Genomic DNA, 17,650 nt, shown 5'->3' with positions numbered 1-17,650 from the left:
TTCTTATTCTGCTTTTGCTCAGCAACTTGCATTATGCATCAAATTCTGATCTTTTATAGATTTTGGGGATGGTTCATATTATGCAATGCCTATAACCTCCATTTTCTGCTTTAAATTCCCCCTGCATCTTATCAATAATGTGAGACTGCACTTTTCTAATGTCAATATATGTTCACCGCAGAAACAGTGGTGGAAGCGTAGGTTATGCTCCATGTCAGGAAATATACTCTACCTTCCATCCAAGTAAGAGAGGGATTGTTTGGATGCAAACCAGAGTTGCCTATGTGCTCCTTTTGACAAGTTGACAAGATGATTCATGTCAGCGAAGAATAGTTTATATACAACAAGTCATTAAAGTCGCCCAAGAGTGCATTCAGTGATGTTTTCCCAAGTCTGATATCAAATCTAATGCATGAAATCTATCTGCTCCTCGCATGAAGTTTGAGAGATGAAAATATGAACAAGCGTATGGCCTTCAGAGGGGGTGTGGAAGCTGCTCGAAGATGTGGAGGGGTCTTCCTCCTCCGAGGAGATGTCTCCCAGCTTCCATTGGAGAGAGAAGAGCTTGAGTTGCCATTGGTTTGTCTCCCCTCAGAAAGAGAAGCAATTCAAGAGAGAGTTTGCAGCGGCGGTGGGCGTGGCAATCTAAACGAGACATGAGATGGAGTATGGAAGATGAGGCAGGCTCCCATTAAACTGCCCGATAGGACCAACACCACCTGGTGTGCCAAGTGGGAGGGAGGCTATGAATCATATTTGAGATCGCATCCCACAACCAAAGGCTGGAGAGTAGGCTGATTGATGATATCTTTAAGTGGTTTGCATGAAATCTTGGCGAAAGAGGTGTCATTATAATTCTTTTATACGTTCAATATCATAAAACTCCTATCTGTCTGTAAGCGTTAAGAGTACATACTTCGAAGGGTGATATCATAGGGGTAATGTATCAATTCAAAACTGCATGTAACTTTTTCTATCAAACACAATAATACTATTTTATTTATATGCACCTACCTATTCATGATTTCTTTCCCCCATTTCAAGATATATAATAGGGAGGGATATTCTATTTTTTTTTATTTTATAATTCTCTCTCATAAGTTGGAAGTCACTTATAAAATCATCCTAATACCAATCTGATTTAAAAGAAAAAAAAGAAAAAGAAAATGAGAAGAAGTGACTGATGGAATGGTGGAAACAAAGACCAACGTAATTACAATGCTTCTCAATAATGACAACTTGTCTACACACTTAATGCCATAAATAAATTTCTGTCTATTTGTATGGATTAGATGATGCATTGTACCTATTAAAAGGTTCATGCACTTGTGTTAGTAGTGACAGTGGGGAGGAAGGGGGGAGAGGAGGAGGAGGAGGAGGAGGAGGAGGCGAAGAAGAACGATTCGGAGATGGCAGTAATGACAGTAATGGAGGAAGAGGTGGAATCCCGCAACAAGTAATCTCGCCCCGCGACCATCGCTCGGGGGTGCCTTCCATGCGTTATACTGCTCTGTTCGTGATGGTGGTGAGACAGAAACCGACTCGTGGCGGACAAATAGGAGTCGTGAGAACAGAGCAGAGCAGTATAACGCATGGAAGGCACGAGTCGGTTTCTCTCATTCGTCCGTCACGAGTGATACTGCTCTGCTCTGTTGAACAGAAGTCCACGAGTCACACTGCTCTATTGAACAGAGCAGAGAGAAACAATTGTGAGAGAACAACTGCTCTGCTCTGTTCAACAGAGCAGTATGACACGTGGACTTCTGTTCAACAGAGCAGAGCAGTATAACTCGTGGAGAACGAATGAGAGAAACCGACTCGTGCCTTCCATGCGTTATACTGCTCTGTTCGTGATGGTGGTGAGAGAGAAGCCGACTCGTGGAGGTCGAATGGGAGCCGGGCGAACAGAGCAGAGCAGAGCAGTATAACGCATGGAAGGCACGAGTCGGTTTCTCTCATGTATCCTCCACGAGTTATACTGCTAAGCTCTGTTCGAATTAGCGCACCAAGATCATAGAATTAATTAGTGCAACAGCAAACTCAAACATCAGACCACCAAATCAGTCAGTTTCCATGAAAAGTTCACTAGATTTTGCTGTCAAGATATCTTCACCTATGCCATCACCACAATCACAGTTTCATTCTGTTTCCAGTCCTATACTAAGGTTGATGGGCAAAAATTTGATGGTGGTGAACCATGAAGAGATTGTGCAACCTCAAACTACTGCATTGGATTGCAGCACACAACAGGTGAATCATTGTGCATCCAGCAACAATCACTTGAAGCGTGAGATTTCTCCATATCAGCATAATCAGCTTTCGAGTGGATCTCCAGCCATTGGCTCAGGTTTTACCAATGTGTGATCACCGGATGCCCCTATATCTCCCTAGCACCTCAGTTGGTGGCTTTGCATGGGCTTCACTGCAAAATGGTTGTAGGGATCAACAAACTCAGCAGAGGAAATCGAGTACAAAGCTCAACTCATCTCATCATATACTGGACAAGGTGATTGTGATCGATGGCTCACCCAAGCATGAGGCTGATTCTAAAAGGCTGCCTATCAAATTCGGCAACCACTTTGCCTAATAGGCCATTCTCTTGCTATCCATTGCAACATCATATTAGAGATTGCCCAAGAATCTTGTTTCCGAATGCATATTCAAGTGTCAGCGCCAGTTTCACGAATCAAGGAATCACTTCAGAAGGACATGACCTTTTTCTGTCAAGCCCCACCGTGTTCCAGTCTCCTACAGGTCAAAAGGGACCTTTGATGTATTACTCGCGAATCCTGCATTGATCCTACAATTATGCAGAGTTTCTTTGGCAGATTGCTTCTAGTACAGCTAGAAAGTGACAGTTATCAAATGAATCAAGCTGGCAAAAACTTAAGAATCAGAATCTCAAAATAGATCATGTATTTAATTTGATGTTTTCCTGCTGGTTTTGAAACATTTTCCTTCTTTACAATTTCAGTGCATTGGACTTCAAGCAAAACCTAATGTGAAGTGAGAATGATCAGTGCATCACCACCTAGTTCCTCTTGACAATGGCTAAGAGTTTCCATTGCACAGTGAACAATGTTTGTTCTTCTTGTTGCTAATAAATTCTGAACTGGAACTTATGTATTCTTATTCTGCTTTTGTCTCGGCAACTTGCATTAAGCATCAAACCTCCATTTTCTGCTTTAATTCCTCCTGCATCTTATCAATAATGTGAGACTGAACTTTTCTAATATCAATATATGTTCATGGAGTACCTTTCAATGAATAAGTTGTTGAGACTAGTAGATGGTAAGCGGACACAAACACTGTTAGGAATCAGGATAACATCATGGGGGGAATATTATGGTGTTCATGAAGGATTAACACGAAATCCTAGAACTAGGTCGAATGTGTTCCAAGGATTCTTCATATGTAAGCACATCCATTTCCTAGTCTCTTTCCATTATGTAACTGGTTTCTGGGTTGATTCAAGGCTTTACATGCTCATCTTATACTTGAAGCGAGAAACAAAAGGTTTTTTCACACATGAAATTTCCACAAACATGACTGGTACCGCTACATGATAGTAGAATATGACTTGCACCCTCGGATCTCTATCGAACAATGATACAGTCAGTCCATTGCAGGATGATACTAACGACAAGTGTCCGCTGAAAGACACAAGATAAAGAATTCTGTGCAGGTAATGTTCAGATACAGAATTCTACCAGCAGAGAGAACCTGCTCCTAGTGGAAGTTGAGGCTGGTCAGGATGTTGTTGTGCACTGGATCAGCCAACCGATCCAACAGGTTCTGAGATGGCCCAACCCCGGTGACAAGCCCCCCCCTGCCCAGAGTACCCCAGTATGGCCAACATAGCCAGCGTCCCATTCTTCACCTCCTTCAGCTTCGAGTCCTTGAGTGACTTGTCATCCTTCCCAAAGCCAAGAGGGTTGAAGAAAGGTCCTCCAGGGTAAGCAGGGTCTCCTGACCCACCCTGCCCCTTCTCTAGCCCTAAGAAGTACTGCTTCCCCATGGTGCCCGGCTTTGCCCAGTCCTGGAACCTCCTGTGCTCCGCAAACCCCATGAGCGCCGTCTCCAGCACGAAGAGAGTGTAGGGGTCCGCCCAGTAGGCGCATGTTCCTGCAGATGGTATTGCCCCGGTCTTGAACCACGGAAGAGCAGTCTCGGCTGGTCTCATGCCGAGCTTCCCCAGAGTCTCCGGCGCGATCGCACCTGCGGTGCGTAGGTTATGCTCCATGTCAGGAAATATAGTCTACCTTCCATCCAAGTAAGAGAGGGATTGTTTGGATGCAAACCGGAGTTTGCCTATCTGCTCCTTCTGACAAGTTGACAAGATGATTCATGTCAGCGAAGAACAGTTTATATACAACAAGTCATTAAAGTCGCCCAATAGTGCATTCAATGATGTTTTCGGAAGTCTGACATCAAATCTAATGCATGAAATCTATCTGCTCCTCGCATGAAGTTTGAGAGATGAAAATATGAACAAGCGTATGACCTTCAAAGTGGGGGTGTGGAAGCTGCTCTAACAACGAACGAAGCCCTTCTTGGAGAGTCGATAGATGTGGAGACGGAAGGCTGGAGAGGTCTTCCTCCTCCGAGGAGTTGTCTCCCAGCTTCCATTGGAGAGAGAAGAGCTTGAGTTGCCATTGGTTTGTCTCCCCTCAGAAAGAGAAGCAATTCGAGAGAGAAATATGAGGTGTTTGCAGTGGCGGTGGGCATGGCAATCTAAACGAGACATGAGATGGAGTATGGAAGATGAGGCAGGCTCTCATGAAACTGCCCGATAGGACAACACCACCTGGTGTGCCAAGTGGGAGGCTATGAACCTTATTTGACATCACATCCCACTGCCTATGGTTGGAGAGTATGCTGATATCTTTAAGTGGTTTGCATGAAATCCTGGCTAAAGAGTGTCAATTATAATTCTTTTATACGTTCAATATCATAAACTCCTATCTGTATCTGTCTGTAAGCGTTAAGAGTACATATTTTAAAGGTGACATCACAAGGGTGATGTATCTATTCAAAACTGCATGTAACTTTTTCTATCAAACACAATAATACTATTTTATTTATATGCACCTACCTATTCATGATTTCATTCCCCCATTTCAAGATATATAATAGGGAGGGATATTCTTTTTTTTTTTTTTTTTTTTTTATAATTCTCTCTCATAAGTTGGAAGTCATTTATAAAATCAACCTAATACCAATCTGATTTAAAAGAAAAAAAAGAAAGAAAATGAGAAGAAGTGACTGATGGAATGGTGGAAACAAAAAGACCAACGTAATTACAATGCTTCTCAATAATGACAACTTTTTCTACACACTTAATGCCATAAATAAATTTCTGTCTATTTATAGGGATTAGATGATGCATTGTACCTATTCAAAGGTTCATGCACTTGTGTTAGTAGTGACCTTATTCAATACAACCTTTCTTTTTTTCTTCTTTTTTTTTTGCACCTTCTCATGGCATCTTTTCCTAATACAAAGATACAAGATTATAAATTAACTTTTATAACAAAAATATAAGCTAGATCAAATCTGAAGTATGTTTTAGACACCAAATTCAGATGACTTCAGTGATATGTTCTTTCCAATAAAATTTTTCTCTACATTTCATACAGTCTTTGGTGCTGCTGGTATTATTGCTTTAATGCCATATTAATGGTTCCTCCTTTTCTTCTTTAAAAGATAAAAAAAGGATTGTGCCAAGAAGAACCTCTTTATATCCTTGTTTGCTTAATTGAAATATTTTAGAAATGCAAATCACTCTATTTTGTATTTAAGTGACCTTCAATCTTTATGTATACCCATAAGATATTACTTTGCTTTGGAGCCAACAGCAAATCTTATCATTCCATCCTTAAAACAATATTTCAAACTTATGAAACTCTCACTAATCAAAAGATTAACTCTTCTAAATTTAAAATTTATTTTTCTTGATGAATATTAAGAAAAGTAGTGTGTGTTTTTTTTTTTTTCTCTTTTACATATGTTGATACTCTTTATCGCATCGGAGGCAAATGGTGCAATATTTAATTTCTACTATTCATTTGTGACTGGAAAACAAGTGCGCGAGTATTTTGAAGGAGACGATGCTGAAATCTTGTAGCTAAAACTAGTTAGTAGCCAATAATGCAATCGAGGATTGGAGATGCAGGCAGTGTGGTCTCCTTGTGGTTAGAGCTCCGGCACTTCGTTGAGGTCGAAGTCAAACAGCCCATGTTTTGCTCCCTTGTAGCTCTCAGATGAGTGCGCTGAAGAAGATGTAACTCGATTCTGTAGCAGCCCATTCGCTCCCTTGTCGCTTTCAGATGAGTGTGGAGAAGACGATGGAGCTTGATGCTGCAACTCATTGAAGTGCCGTCTCTTGTGGCCCCCGAGTGCCTGCCCGCTTCGGAACGTCAGGTTGCAGTTCGTGCATCGATGTTCTGCCATCTCCGCTTTGATCACGGCACCGTTTGCACGGATCAAATCTTCGCCATGCTTCGGGTTGCCACCTTCGTTCTCGTCAGGGATCGCCGCTGCTTCTACGGGATTGCTCTTCTTCTTGTTGTGGCTGGCTCGGTGTCCTCCCAGTGCCTGGTGAGAAGAGAAAGTCTTGAAGCATACACTGCACTGATACCTTCGACAACGAACAGATGTGCCGGACCCGTTCACCAGTTCCAGCTCTTTGATCTTCCTCTTCTTTGATCTCTTGTAGCTCGATATCAGTTCATTACCGTAGCTGCCGGCGTCCATGTCAGCAGATTTCTGATCCCAACCAATCCCATCGGTGCCAGCAAAATGAGTGCCAGCGATCTGTTTCGTATCAGTGTCTTCCCCCTCAGTGGTGATAGTGGTCTCCGGACGCTGCGGCTTTCCATCAGCCAGAAGCAACAGGGTATCAGCGGCAATCGCTTCGTCGTCTCTGTCACCAGCCGTCCCTTTCCGCCCTCTTCTCGCGGTTGACCACTTGGTGGTGGGCGGCACTCTCGCGATCGACGAGTACGCATCGGGTTGCGGCTTCTTCCTCGCACCCGGAGGCGGATTAACTCCTCTGTAGTCTCTCTCCGGGTGGCACCTCAGGTGGCCAAACAATGATTTATCGGAGGGGAAGGTCTTCCCGCACTCGGGGCATGTTGGGACCACCGCCCTCCTGTTTGCATGCATGCGTTTGAAGCTGCCACAACCCTCGTCGACCACCTCTTTGACCTCCGATGCAGATTCGGCGTTAGCATCCTCATCGCCGGCAAGATCCCCGTCAGCACCACCGGTGGATTGGTCAACTATCACACCACTATCACCAGATGGAGACACCGCCACCTGAGCCGCTGCTTCCCTTTTCTCGTCTCCGGTCTTGGGGCACTTGATCCGAAGCCGCAGGGTGTTCTTGGTCAGCTCCTCGTGGGCTTGCTCTTCTGCTGCCACTGCAGCATCCCAGGTCGTATGGTGGCTTCTACCTTCCACGATACGAGCTGCCATTCCTGAGCAACAGATGAGAGCGAGGGATCAGAAGTGGAGGCACGTACGTGAACCGAAGACACTATAATGGTTTCAGCTCACGAAGGAAATAACTCACTCTCGGGTTGATGGCGAGAAGCTGCCTCTTCCCTATCTATCAGTTTCCGAAACCCAAAAGGTCATAAAACAGAGCCGAAGCCACAGCTTCCCACGAAAAACAGCAACGACAGCACAATAACTACGACAAAGAACACCTTGTTCGGTTACCAACAAAAACTCAAACCCAGCTATGTCAACACCTATTTGGATCCCACAGCGAGGCGAAGAACAAGAGCAGCAACCTCAGCTGAACATGGCGTGATCTCCAGCTGGAGCCGCCTTCGACGCATACGGGATCTATCAACCTCGAGAAAACGAAATGACGAGCTCGAGGGAAGCAGATTGGATAAAAAAGACACCCATTTTTCGTTGGATCAAGAGAAGAAGGGGTGGGGGGGGAGAGGAGGCGGCGAGCCAATCGATGGAGCTGGCAACTCCCTGTGCTCTTCTCCTCAGTCGAAAAAGGAGGCTGCAAAGAAGGAAAGCAGAGCTGGAGACAGTGGCGAGGCTGTGAGAGCCACAGGGGGGAGGAAGGGGGGAGAGGAGGAGGAGGAGGAGGCGAAGAAGAGTGATTCGGAGATGGCAGTAATGACAGTAATGGAGGAAGAGGTGGAATCCCGCAACAATTAATCTCGCCCCCCCGACCATCGCTCGGGGGTGGCTTCCATGCGTTATACTGCTCTGTTGGTGGGGGTGGTGAGAGAGAAACCGACTCGTGGAGGACGAATGGGAGCCGTGCGATGGGGATTGATGAGATTGCGCAGGGATTTGGAGTGCCTAAGTTTCCATCTAATCCGACTGCAATTAGTTACCACAATCTCTCTCCATATAATTCTTTTCCATCCTTCGCACCCTCCTCTCCTTTTGAACCCCTCTCCATTCTCCGTATCTTATCCTCCATATGCACCGAAGCCCACGAGCATAATTCCCTCTACAATGAATGATATTGACAATCTCAAAGCTGGTGATGAATCCCTGATTCAAACCCATCCGATGCTTGCAGCGGACAGACGCTTCTTCAGTCCAATCAGTCTTGTGTCGAGTCAACTTGGACTTTTCCGATGACTGGTTTGACATTGGCAGGCTTCACAGATTCCTGCAATTAATTGCATCCCTGCTGTTTCTGCGAACGAGTCACCTAAGAGAGAGGAGCATATGCCGAGATAAGAAAGGATTAGGCATGCTAAGAAGAAATCACCCCCTTTGAATATTTGATGATGGGATCACATCCATAAGTATATGGCAAGTAGCATAATGTGTACAGTGATTAAGGCATCTCTGTTAATATCATGCCATTGGTTACATCTTTTCAGGCTCTGATGATGGTGCATTGATTAACTAATTATCAGAAATATGGTGAAAGAAAATTAAAGGTAAACATATACCTCTTTGAGAAGACTGGAAACTGGCAGACTTCCATATAATATTCAGAGTCTTCTTACTTGCCATAATTTTCCTTTGAAGCTTTGTTCACGGTTTAAAATCCTCACTTGTTTCCATCATCTAAAATCTGTCTATCTTCACAAGTATTTAGAAACATACAAATAAATGATTTTATTTCTGTGTGTTGAGACATCAATCATGCAAAAATTACACTGGTATTGACGGATTCAGTCACTTGCAGAACCATAGTTTTAGTCTACAACTCTGTTGATGGAGAAGCGCAGGCAAGTGTCTAGAAGATGAAAGGAAGAACACCAAGTTACCATGTTGAAAGCAAAGACAGCTCATCATCAACACACAAGCAAAACCTTCAAGATCAAAATACATTAATTCGGGACTGACAACAAAGATATTTTATTGTGAAAAAGATGAAAACAAGAAACATGGAGATAATCTTTTGAAGGATAGCTTCTGGAGGCTACCTTCATTTCGGTTTCTTTTCAATTTTGATGTGATCTCACAGGTGCATTTGTACATTCCATTTACATTGAATGAGTTCAAACTTATTGAAACTTAACAGGCCTGAAAAATGCCACCTCCTTTTGATCCCTAACCGATGCAAAGGGTCGGAGACATCAAACAACTTAGGGCGCATGAGGAGCGTGATACGGTAATTTACTTTCCTATCAAAGGAGTAAATCGAGGTATGAGAAATTATGAATGCGGTTGTATTGTAGGAGACTACCATAGCTGCGATCCCATACACCTATAAAGAGAGCCTCTGCATCTGGACTGAATGATATACCGGAGATCTCACCAAAGAAGTCCAGTTCTTGTCGCTCTTTGTACCCGCTTCTTACATCAAAAATGTGAACAAAGTCTGCAGGCTCAGCCATTGCCATAAACTGACCATCAGAGGTGAAGCGGATTGATCTTATTGCACCAAGATTGCCTCTCAATACAGCAAGAGATTTGGAGAGATTCCTAACATCCCAAACACGGCAGGTCTTGTCTTGGTTACCAGTGGCTATCGTATAGCCATCTGGATTCCATGCTGATGCGAAGGAGAAGTCCAGGTGGCCTCGTAAGATCTGGACAGTCTGCAAAAGACCAGATGTCACTAACTTGATACTGAATCAAATTCTTAGAATTGGTTGTCATTACCAATAGTAGGATGACAATGCGTAACTCTCAAACTTATTTTTCCAAGTTTAGGATTTCAAGTTGCAGTGGTAACACGGGTTACTTAACCCCAGTTATCATCCTGAATGAAACCAAAAGTCACCCTACTCACCTTTCCTGTACAAGAATCAATCAATGCACCCTCAGGGTTGTCTCCGACGACAACAAGAAGTTTTCCATCAGGACTAAGAGATGTATGCTGCCAATGAAAAAAAGAGGTGAGGAAGACCCAACAAAAACTAGCAGCATAGGTAGCAACTACAATAAGAAGGAAAAATAATCCAACATGAAATTCCATTGCATCTATGTGACAAAGCTACTCAAATTGTCTAGATCACCAAAAGGAGCAGAATAAACACAATTGGTGTCTCCATCACGAGTTCATTAGTTATCAGCGGATTCGCTTAACCTATTCGGGTTGTAGAATACCGACCCAGATCTATAATCAACCCACCATAAACTATCACAATGAATTCACAACAGATGTTCACACTGCCAACTCTACAAAAGAGGAACACAGAAACAAATAGAGTGACTCACATTAACCGGCCAATCGAAGTGAAAATGCTTGCAAAGCTGGAACTTCTCCATGTCAAAGTCTCGAACTCCAGAGTCGTTATTTGAAGCCATGAAGTGAAGAGCACCGCTAAATAAATTTTAATATTCAAGTCAGATCAAATATAGAAGGAAGGAAATTGAAGTGTTACAAAACTTAACTACCTGGAACTGTTATATATCTCAATGGCATTTGTGATTGCATTGTCATCATATGTTGCCCGGCAACAAAAGCTTATTCCCTCTCGATCTAAATACTGATTTCATATCAAGGTAAAAGAACATCAGATGATTGTTTTTCAATTCTTTTTCTCATTATTGGATAGATAAATCAGCAATCTCATATAATTTATCCTTGAAAAATATAGCAATAGAGAATGATAAAGAAGATTACTTTACAAATAATTTCTCCTTGGAATCCACCTGCTACTAGCAACTTATCCTTTACTGCTAATGTACTAACTTGAGTCTGAGAAAATCCTTCAGTTAAATTTCCTGGGTGTTTCTGAGACCAAATTACAGGTAATTGTAAACTTGAAATTGTCCAACATGAACAAAAAAATAAATGGACTAATTTCACATGGCTTCAATAAGTACTTGAAACCATAGCCAAGAACACACACCTGACGTGGTGCCACATGCCCTGCAAGATTCAGAACTTCATATTTATTTCGAGTTACAGCTGACCAATGAACCAAAGAATAGTGTGACATCAAGTAGACATCATGCTTGGAAGTAGCCCAAACCAAATTCCTTAGCTGCAAAAATATTATATAATACTCATTAGCCGCAAATTCCACTCAGATTTACCTAAATTAAGATTGGCAACCTGTATATCAAATCTTATTCTGCCACCTTAGCAAGTCATAACACCAAATTGTTTTGTATAAACACATCATGGTTGAGAAAGACCATTATTTTGTTAGGATACAGTATATATATATATATATATATATATATATATATATATATATATATATATATATATATATATATATATATATATATATATATATATATATATATATATATATATACATATATATATATATATACATACATATATACATACATATATATATATACATATATATATATATACATACATATATATATATACATATATATATATATACATACATATATATATATATATATATATATATATATATATATATATATATATATATACACACACACACACACACACACACATACATCAACACCTCTTTTTCCTATTGAAATCGAGCTAACAACTTCATAATAGCTGAATGCAACAATTTTTATTATTAACATTAAAGATCAACCATACATCAGTACATAATTTTTTCACTTATGAATAAAGCCTCAAAGCACCTGCATAATAGAGAAAATACATTTGCACCATATAAGCACAAATATACACAAATACATGGTTTATTCACTTTTTAATAAAGAGATAACCATGTTTCCACACTGTAAATCCAAAGCATGGAGAACAACCCTCCTAGCATGAATATCAAAGCCAGAACTTCCAACTCTTCTTGGGTCATTTTTCTTATGGGTTACCGAAAGAGATTTCAAAGAACTAATAATAACTTGGGGATTTAAATGCTGAAATCAAATGCCCATGAAGAACATGACTATAATGAGGAGGAAAGAGGAGAAGAAATTTTGATTTTATAATCCGTTAAGACAAATTGTGATACTAAGTTCCAAACAAACCCCAGTATTCACTAGCCAATATTGCATCAATGAACTTGAATTATATATGTATGCCAATTGGACTCTCAAATAATTATCTTTCACAACTTTAATTTTGTTGATTGGCTGATCAAATTGTGACTGAAAATTTACGATGCCAATAAAATGCTTGCCATTGACCAGATAAATAAGATGGTAGTGTTAAATCCTAATTACAATAGATTCAAAATATCCCTATCGCAAAAGCAATCTGGCTAAAGGAATCAAAATAGCAAAAGCACCAATATCTACCATTTCTTTCTTACCTGGAAATGAAGAATAGTTGATCTCACTGATCTCGAATTTCTCCTGAAATCATAATATACACCCTCTTTCTCTGTTGGCTTGCAATCCTACAAGCAAGATTACCATTACAAATAATGAAAGAAGATAGTAATTAAACCGATCAAGAGTTTTTTCAGGTTTCCTGCCTTCTCTGATTCTACTCCAGAATTTTGAACATTCTCATAATTTTTGTACTGTTCTAATCTAGTTCGCCTATAGTCCTCCCTTGAAAAGTTTAGCCTATCCCATGGTATTCCTTGGATATCTTTTCCTTTTCTTGTTTGAGCTGCTGAAATATCAGTTACCTTGCCATTCTGGAATTAAAAATTCAAATCATTCTCCAATGAATATCAAACAAAGAATAAACTACAATGAGGCGAATAATGGAACCGCAAAATGAAAGATGTTGGTAGTAGCTTAAATCAGAATGAATCACCCAAATATGAACAAAATGAAAGTAGAAATAAACATACATATTGATCATATGCTTCATCGTCAGAATCTGCTTCATTCACCCCTCTTTCTTGAAACTCTGCATCCACATCATCCTTTGCATCGCCCATCTCAGGGTATTTCTGCTATTTCATCAACAAGGTACCAAGACACATCTATTCTTCAGAACAATATACACTAATCGACAACTAAAAATTATGAATATGAAAAAGCTGATGCTATAAGCCCCTCGAAAGTATATGAAACATGAAAATGGAAAAACGTAACCAATAGACTCCTCGAACAGTTACTACATTACTCAAGTCTCTCCTCAGAATGCCTGATGCTATGAGCTCCACGTGATTTAATCATATCTTGTTTAATGTAACTATGGAAGTAACAAAAGAAGCACATAATATAAATGTTGCGCCACAGAAAATGGAAGATTGTCATAGCTAGAAAAAATTTGCAAGTAATCTATAGTAATACAAATCTGCACAAGTTCACAATACTAAGTTATGTATAATATTAACTTTGATCTTCCTGTGATACGATGGACGAAAAATACAGCAACAAAATATCTAAAGACAAAAAAAAAAGAACTAGAGAAGCTTTTATATTACTCGAGCCATTCAAAAGATGATATCTTCGTTAGCACAAACATAACTAGACCTCTCGATTGATAAACTAGAGCAAAAAAGCCATTCATGTTAAAACAAGATAAATTGCTGCATTCGAGTAGAAGGATTGGATTTTCTTTCACGCTTATTCTATAACGAAATGATCTGTTCCAAAGCGCCGCAAATAACGCGATTTGGAATAAGAAGCACACATCAAGACATATCGTTCACCAAGAACAGCCACACCCTACGAAGAAAAATCAGAGAGTTTTTTTTTTCTTTTTAATACACCACGATCAATTAATTCAAACAAAGAAATAAGTAGAATTTCACACCTCAATTCCATACGGATAACCACCACCAGAAAAGAAGAGACATCAGAAAGACCAAAAAAATCACAAATGAAAACCCTAAAAAGAAAAAAAAAAATCCCATCCCGGCCGGAGGAATTCCAGGAAATAGAAACCGGATTTTTACCGCTCCGCACTTCCTCTAGGGCTGGGAAACCTTGAGTCGGCGATCGACGCCGATGCCTCGCGTCAAACCAGGTTTGGGCTCCAAAAAAAAAATCCAACTGACTTGCCAGCGGGATCGGAAGGTTTACGAAACGAATAGGATTCCCTTTCGCTCCGCCTTTTGCGCATTCTTATTTCATTCCTCCGCCAGGAAATGATACGGCCTCATCGCCCACAGAATAAAGAAAGCGACGGGGATAATATCGAGATGGCGTGGACACACTATCAATGTCCGTTTTTACTATAATACCCTTTGCGGACGATCGATCCCAAACAAAAAAACCTTTCTTTCTTTCTTTATAACGGATTGTGACAAAAAAGAAAACGATGATTATTGGTCAAAATTACTCCTTTAATTAGTTTATAATCGAATGCTAATGAAACATGAGATCCTTTCAAACTGAAATTGACACGAAAAATATTTGGCCAGTGTATTATTATTGTAGATATTATTAGTATTTAATTGATATAATAAAATTTTAATTAAAGTTCGATCGGCTCATTTATGAATATTCTATTAGCATTAAAAAAACAATTCCCTCTATAAGTAGTATGTCAAGCAAAATAAATCAGGATGATCATATTTTATCTCAAATTTTTTTAATAAAAAATTCTTATCTCCAAAACTTTTTTTTTTCTGAAGCCACGTCACTGGTGGACTAATTATTATTATTATTATTATTATTATTATATATATATATATATATATATATATATATATATATATATATATATATATATATATATATATATAAAAGAGCCGATGTTATCCATCCATGAACATCCATCACATCATGATAATAATGTGATTTTATTTAGTCTAATAACATGGTGATTAGACATGAATCGGTACATAAATCGTAACCCTCTTTGAAATAATCAAAACACATGCGCAAGTCAAAGGCATGATGGAAGCCATCAAATCAGAAATTAAATGGACGGTTGAGATGGGGCTTTCATAACTATTTGACGTCAGCATGTGAGTCGACTGGATTGAACCGTCTCATGCTGAGTCGGACTGCGGTCCCACTTGTCGCAGGCACGCAAGCAAGAAGCACGAGAAGACTGGTGTTCCATTAAGTGAAGATGTGACGTCTCGCGCTGCCCGAGAATCTATTTCCACATCAGATGATAATTACAAGGAGTTCCTAACTACCAGAAATTGGGTTGAAGATCCAAATTAGGTTAAAATCCAATTAAAACTTAGGCCCATAAGTTTGGGAGAGATAAATAAAAATTGACCAAAGTCAAATAGATTAAAATTAAATTAGCACGGAACAAAATTGACGTTGCTGCGATTACTCAATTTCCATACAATTGGGACTTACTTAATAAACTCTCTCATGAATTAGACTCCCCTCTTATATGTATATATATATATATATATATATATATATATATATAGTTTAATATTTGATTAAGAAATATTATAATTTATATACATCAAGAATAAAAATATTATTTGGCCTGTGACCTTCTAACCAATTGAGCTAGTAGGGAAACTTAACTTATACATTAAAATTAACCATTATGCTTGTTAGGATTTTATTCCTAAAAAGTCTTTTGATTTATGTATGTAAAAGAAAGGTGATACATTTTTTTTGAAGTGTCCCTTTTTTCATATTTCCCAAAGACATAGTCTATCTATTTACTATAATTCCTAAAATGCTCATTGATAAGACAAACGAAGCAATACTTGAATAAATGATATAGACTTGTCATGAGGTGAATTGTTTCAATCCTCCATATATGAGATTTATATAGTTAGTTATAGTAATTTTGAATAGTCTTATAGTGCTTTTGATACTTTCACCAAAGCATCAAAAACCAAATAATGAGGTAAATGAGTTCATACATTAAAATAAGATTTCAAATAGAAATTAATTTATATGCAAAAATAATAATAATAATAATAATAGAGTTTCAAATACATATCTTTATTGGTTCCAAATAATGAGAAATTTACGTGAATTATAATGTTTTCGAATAAATGTGCAGTGTTTTTGGTACCTCCATCAAATATTATAAATTTATTTATAAGTATTGTAACTAAAGAATTAGATTGATTCAGAGTAATTATCTTGACAGGTGAGGTGCATTTATAACAAATGAGAATTATTTTTTAAGAAATATGAAAGAGGAGGACCTCTCAGAAAAGGTGATGAGTTTTTTGATAGGAAATTCTTAAAAAGAAAGAACTTATTTGAAAGTTCAATTAATAAGTGAATCTAAGGCTAATAACTTAACCCCACCAAATAAGTTGTGTTTTCAATAAATTTATATATATATATATATATATATATATATATATATATTAGTAAGCATCAATTCTATGTCAAACATGACACAATGTTAAAAACGAATGATATGTTAAGCAAAACACAGTGAATATAAATTAGAAAAAAAATCATCATAAAATATTCTAACTGATGGAGAAGTGCAAAGAGATGTGACACATAGCTACACAAATCAAAAAAAAAAAATGATATCATCAAGCATTTATAAAGATAACATCATCTATTTGTAAGCCTTAATTTGATTCCTACCCTACAGTGCAGAAACTATAGTTAAAAACCCATGCACACTGCTTCCGACAGCAATAACATTTCCATGTCAAAGCAGCAATGTCTAACCCTGGCCAGTGAGTGGGCAGTAAATGATTTGGTGCTCACTTTTTGAGCAGGATGCCATCTCTGACAAACAGTAAACGAAGTTCCTGGAGGGAGGATCACATCATCCAAGAGTCTGTATAACCAACCAAGAACTCAGTCAGAAGCTTTTTCATTACAGTAAATGAAAGTTTCTGGAGGGAGGATCACATCATCCAAGAGTCTGTATAGCCAACCAAGAACTCAGTCAGAAGCTTTTTCATTACAGTAAATTACTGGAGGGAGGATCACATCATCCAAGAGTCTGTATAACTAACCAAGAACTCAGTCAGTAGCTCTGTCAAGGCCATGACAGCAGTCTTCTCGCATAGCAAGGCGTCGATTGGTGACTTGAGCTGACTCGTAATTTTCGTTATGATCGATGCAGACAGAATTTTCCAGAGGTGACGACGACGATCTTAGTTACACAAGGCTCTTTCATCATGCCGACATCACCACTTTGATCCACTCGTTCCAGCCAAACCTCGCCCACCACCTTCCGGTCGCCACGACAGCAGCTCCAACGCGCTTTACGAGCGCTCTACGGATAACTATGCCAGCAGCTCGGACTTCCATTCTCGCGTGATCCCCCCGTCCGAGCCGTCCGATTCTCATCCGACCGCCGTGGTCCGCCCGCAGCTCTCTGTGTGCTCCCTTCCCTTTCCGGATAAGGTGACGATGCGGACACCACCACGATCCGTGCACTGCCCATCCGACGGCTATGCGTGTTTCTCGCCTCGACTTCGTACAG

At 39.6% G+C, this 17,650-nt stretch overlaps 2 protein-coding genes and 1 pseudogene across 5 annotated transcripts; all 3 read right to left on the bottom strand.

Moving 5' to 3' along the window:
• Window positions 1-3,497: 3,497 nt before the first annotated feature.
• On the bottom strand, window positions 3,498-4,902 carry LOC103970019 (chlorophyll a-b binding protein 3, chloroplastic-like; annotated as a pseudogene).
• A 993-nt stretch (window positions 4,903-5,895) lies between these two features.
• LOC135594737 (zinc finger protein ZAT1-like) lies at window positions 5,896-8,857 on the bottom strand. The gene is made up of 2 exons (XM_065085241.1): window positions 7,577-8,857; window positions 5,896-7,481 (listed from the first exon to the last, which is right to left on the bottom strand). Exon 2 carries the CDS (start codon window positions 7,477-7,479, stop codon window positions 6,196-6,198), a length of 1,284 nt encoding a protein of 427 aa, XP_064941313.1. The 5' UTR covers window positions 7,480-7,481; window positions 7,577-8,857; the 3' UTR covers window positions 5,896-6,195.
• Window positions 8,858-9,338: 481 nt separating this feature from the next.
• On the bottom strand, window positions 9,339-14,423 carry LOC135581365 (uncharacterized WD repeat-containing protein C2A9.03-like). 4 transcript variants are annotated; one of them, XM_065085238.1, is made up of 10 exons: window positions 14,214-14,423; window positions 13,158-13,262; window positions 12,831-12,998; window positions 12,666-12,752; window positions 11,301-11,435; window positions 11,072-11,182; window positions 10,843-10,934; window positions 10,663-10,768; window positions 10,235-10,321; window positions 9,339-10,040 (listed from the first exon to the last, which is right to left on the bottom strand). In XM_065085238.1, the coding sequence occupies exons 2-10, from the start codon at window positions 13,245-13,247 to the stop codon at window positions 9,627-9,629; spliced, it is 1,290 nt and encodes a 429-aa protein (XP_064941310.1). In that variant the 5' UTR covers window positions 13,248-13,262; window positions 14,214-14,423; the 3' UTR covers window positions 9,339-9,626. The 4 variants fall into 4 exon arrangements, with proteins under 4 accessions (XP_064941310.1, XP_064941308.1, XP_064941312.1 ...); XM_065085236.1 differs by having other exon boundaries at window positions 13,158-13,259; window positions 14,214-14,422; XM_065085240.1 differs by lacking the exon at window positions 12,831-12,998.
• Between the last annotated feature and the right edge of the window lie 3,227 nt (window positions 14,424-17,650).

Source organism: Musa acuminata, chromosome BXJ1-10, assembly GCF_036884655.1.
Source record: "Musa acuminata AAA Group cultivar baxijiao chromosome BXJ1-10, Cavendish_Baxijiao_AAA, whole genome shotgun sequence".
NCBI lineage: Eukaryota > Viridiplantae > Streptophyta > Magnoliopsida > Zingiberales > Musaceae > Musa > Musa acuminata.
The sequence above is the reverse complement of the archived record's forward strand: the minus strand, read 5'-3'. Positions and strand labels throughout refer to the sequence as shown.

Coding starts and splice junctions, on each gene's coding strand:
- LOC135594737 (XM_065085241.1), bottom strand. CDS start 7,479: ATGGCAGCTCGTATCGTGGAAGGTAGAAGCCACCATACGACCTGGGAT.
- LOC135581365 (XM_065085238.1), bottom strand. CDS start 13,247: ATGGGCGATGCAAAGGATGATGTGGATGCAGAGTTTCAAGAAAGAGGG. Junction 11,436..12,665: donor CAACTATTCTTCATTTCCAG/GTAAGAAAGAAA, acceptor ATATTTTTGCAG/CTAAGGAATTTGGTTTGGGC. Junction 10,041..10,234: donor TTGATTCTTGTACAGGAAAG/GTGAGTAGGGTG, acceptor GGTCTTTTGCAG/ACTGTCCAGATCTTACGAGG.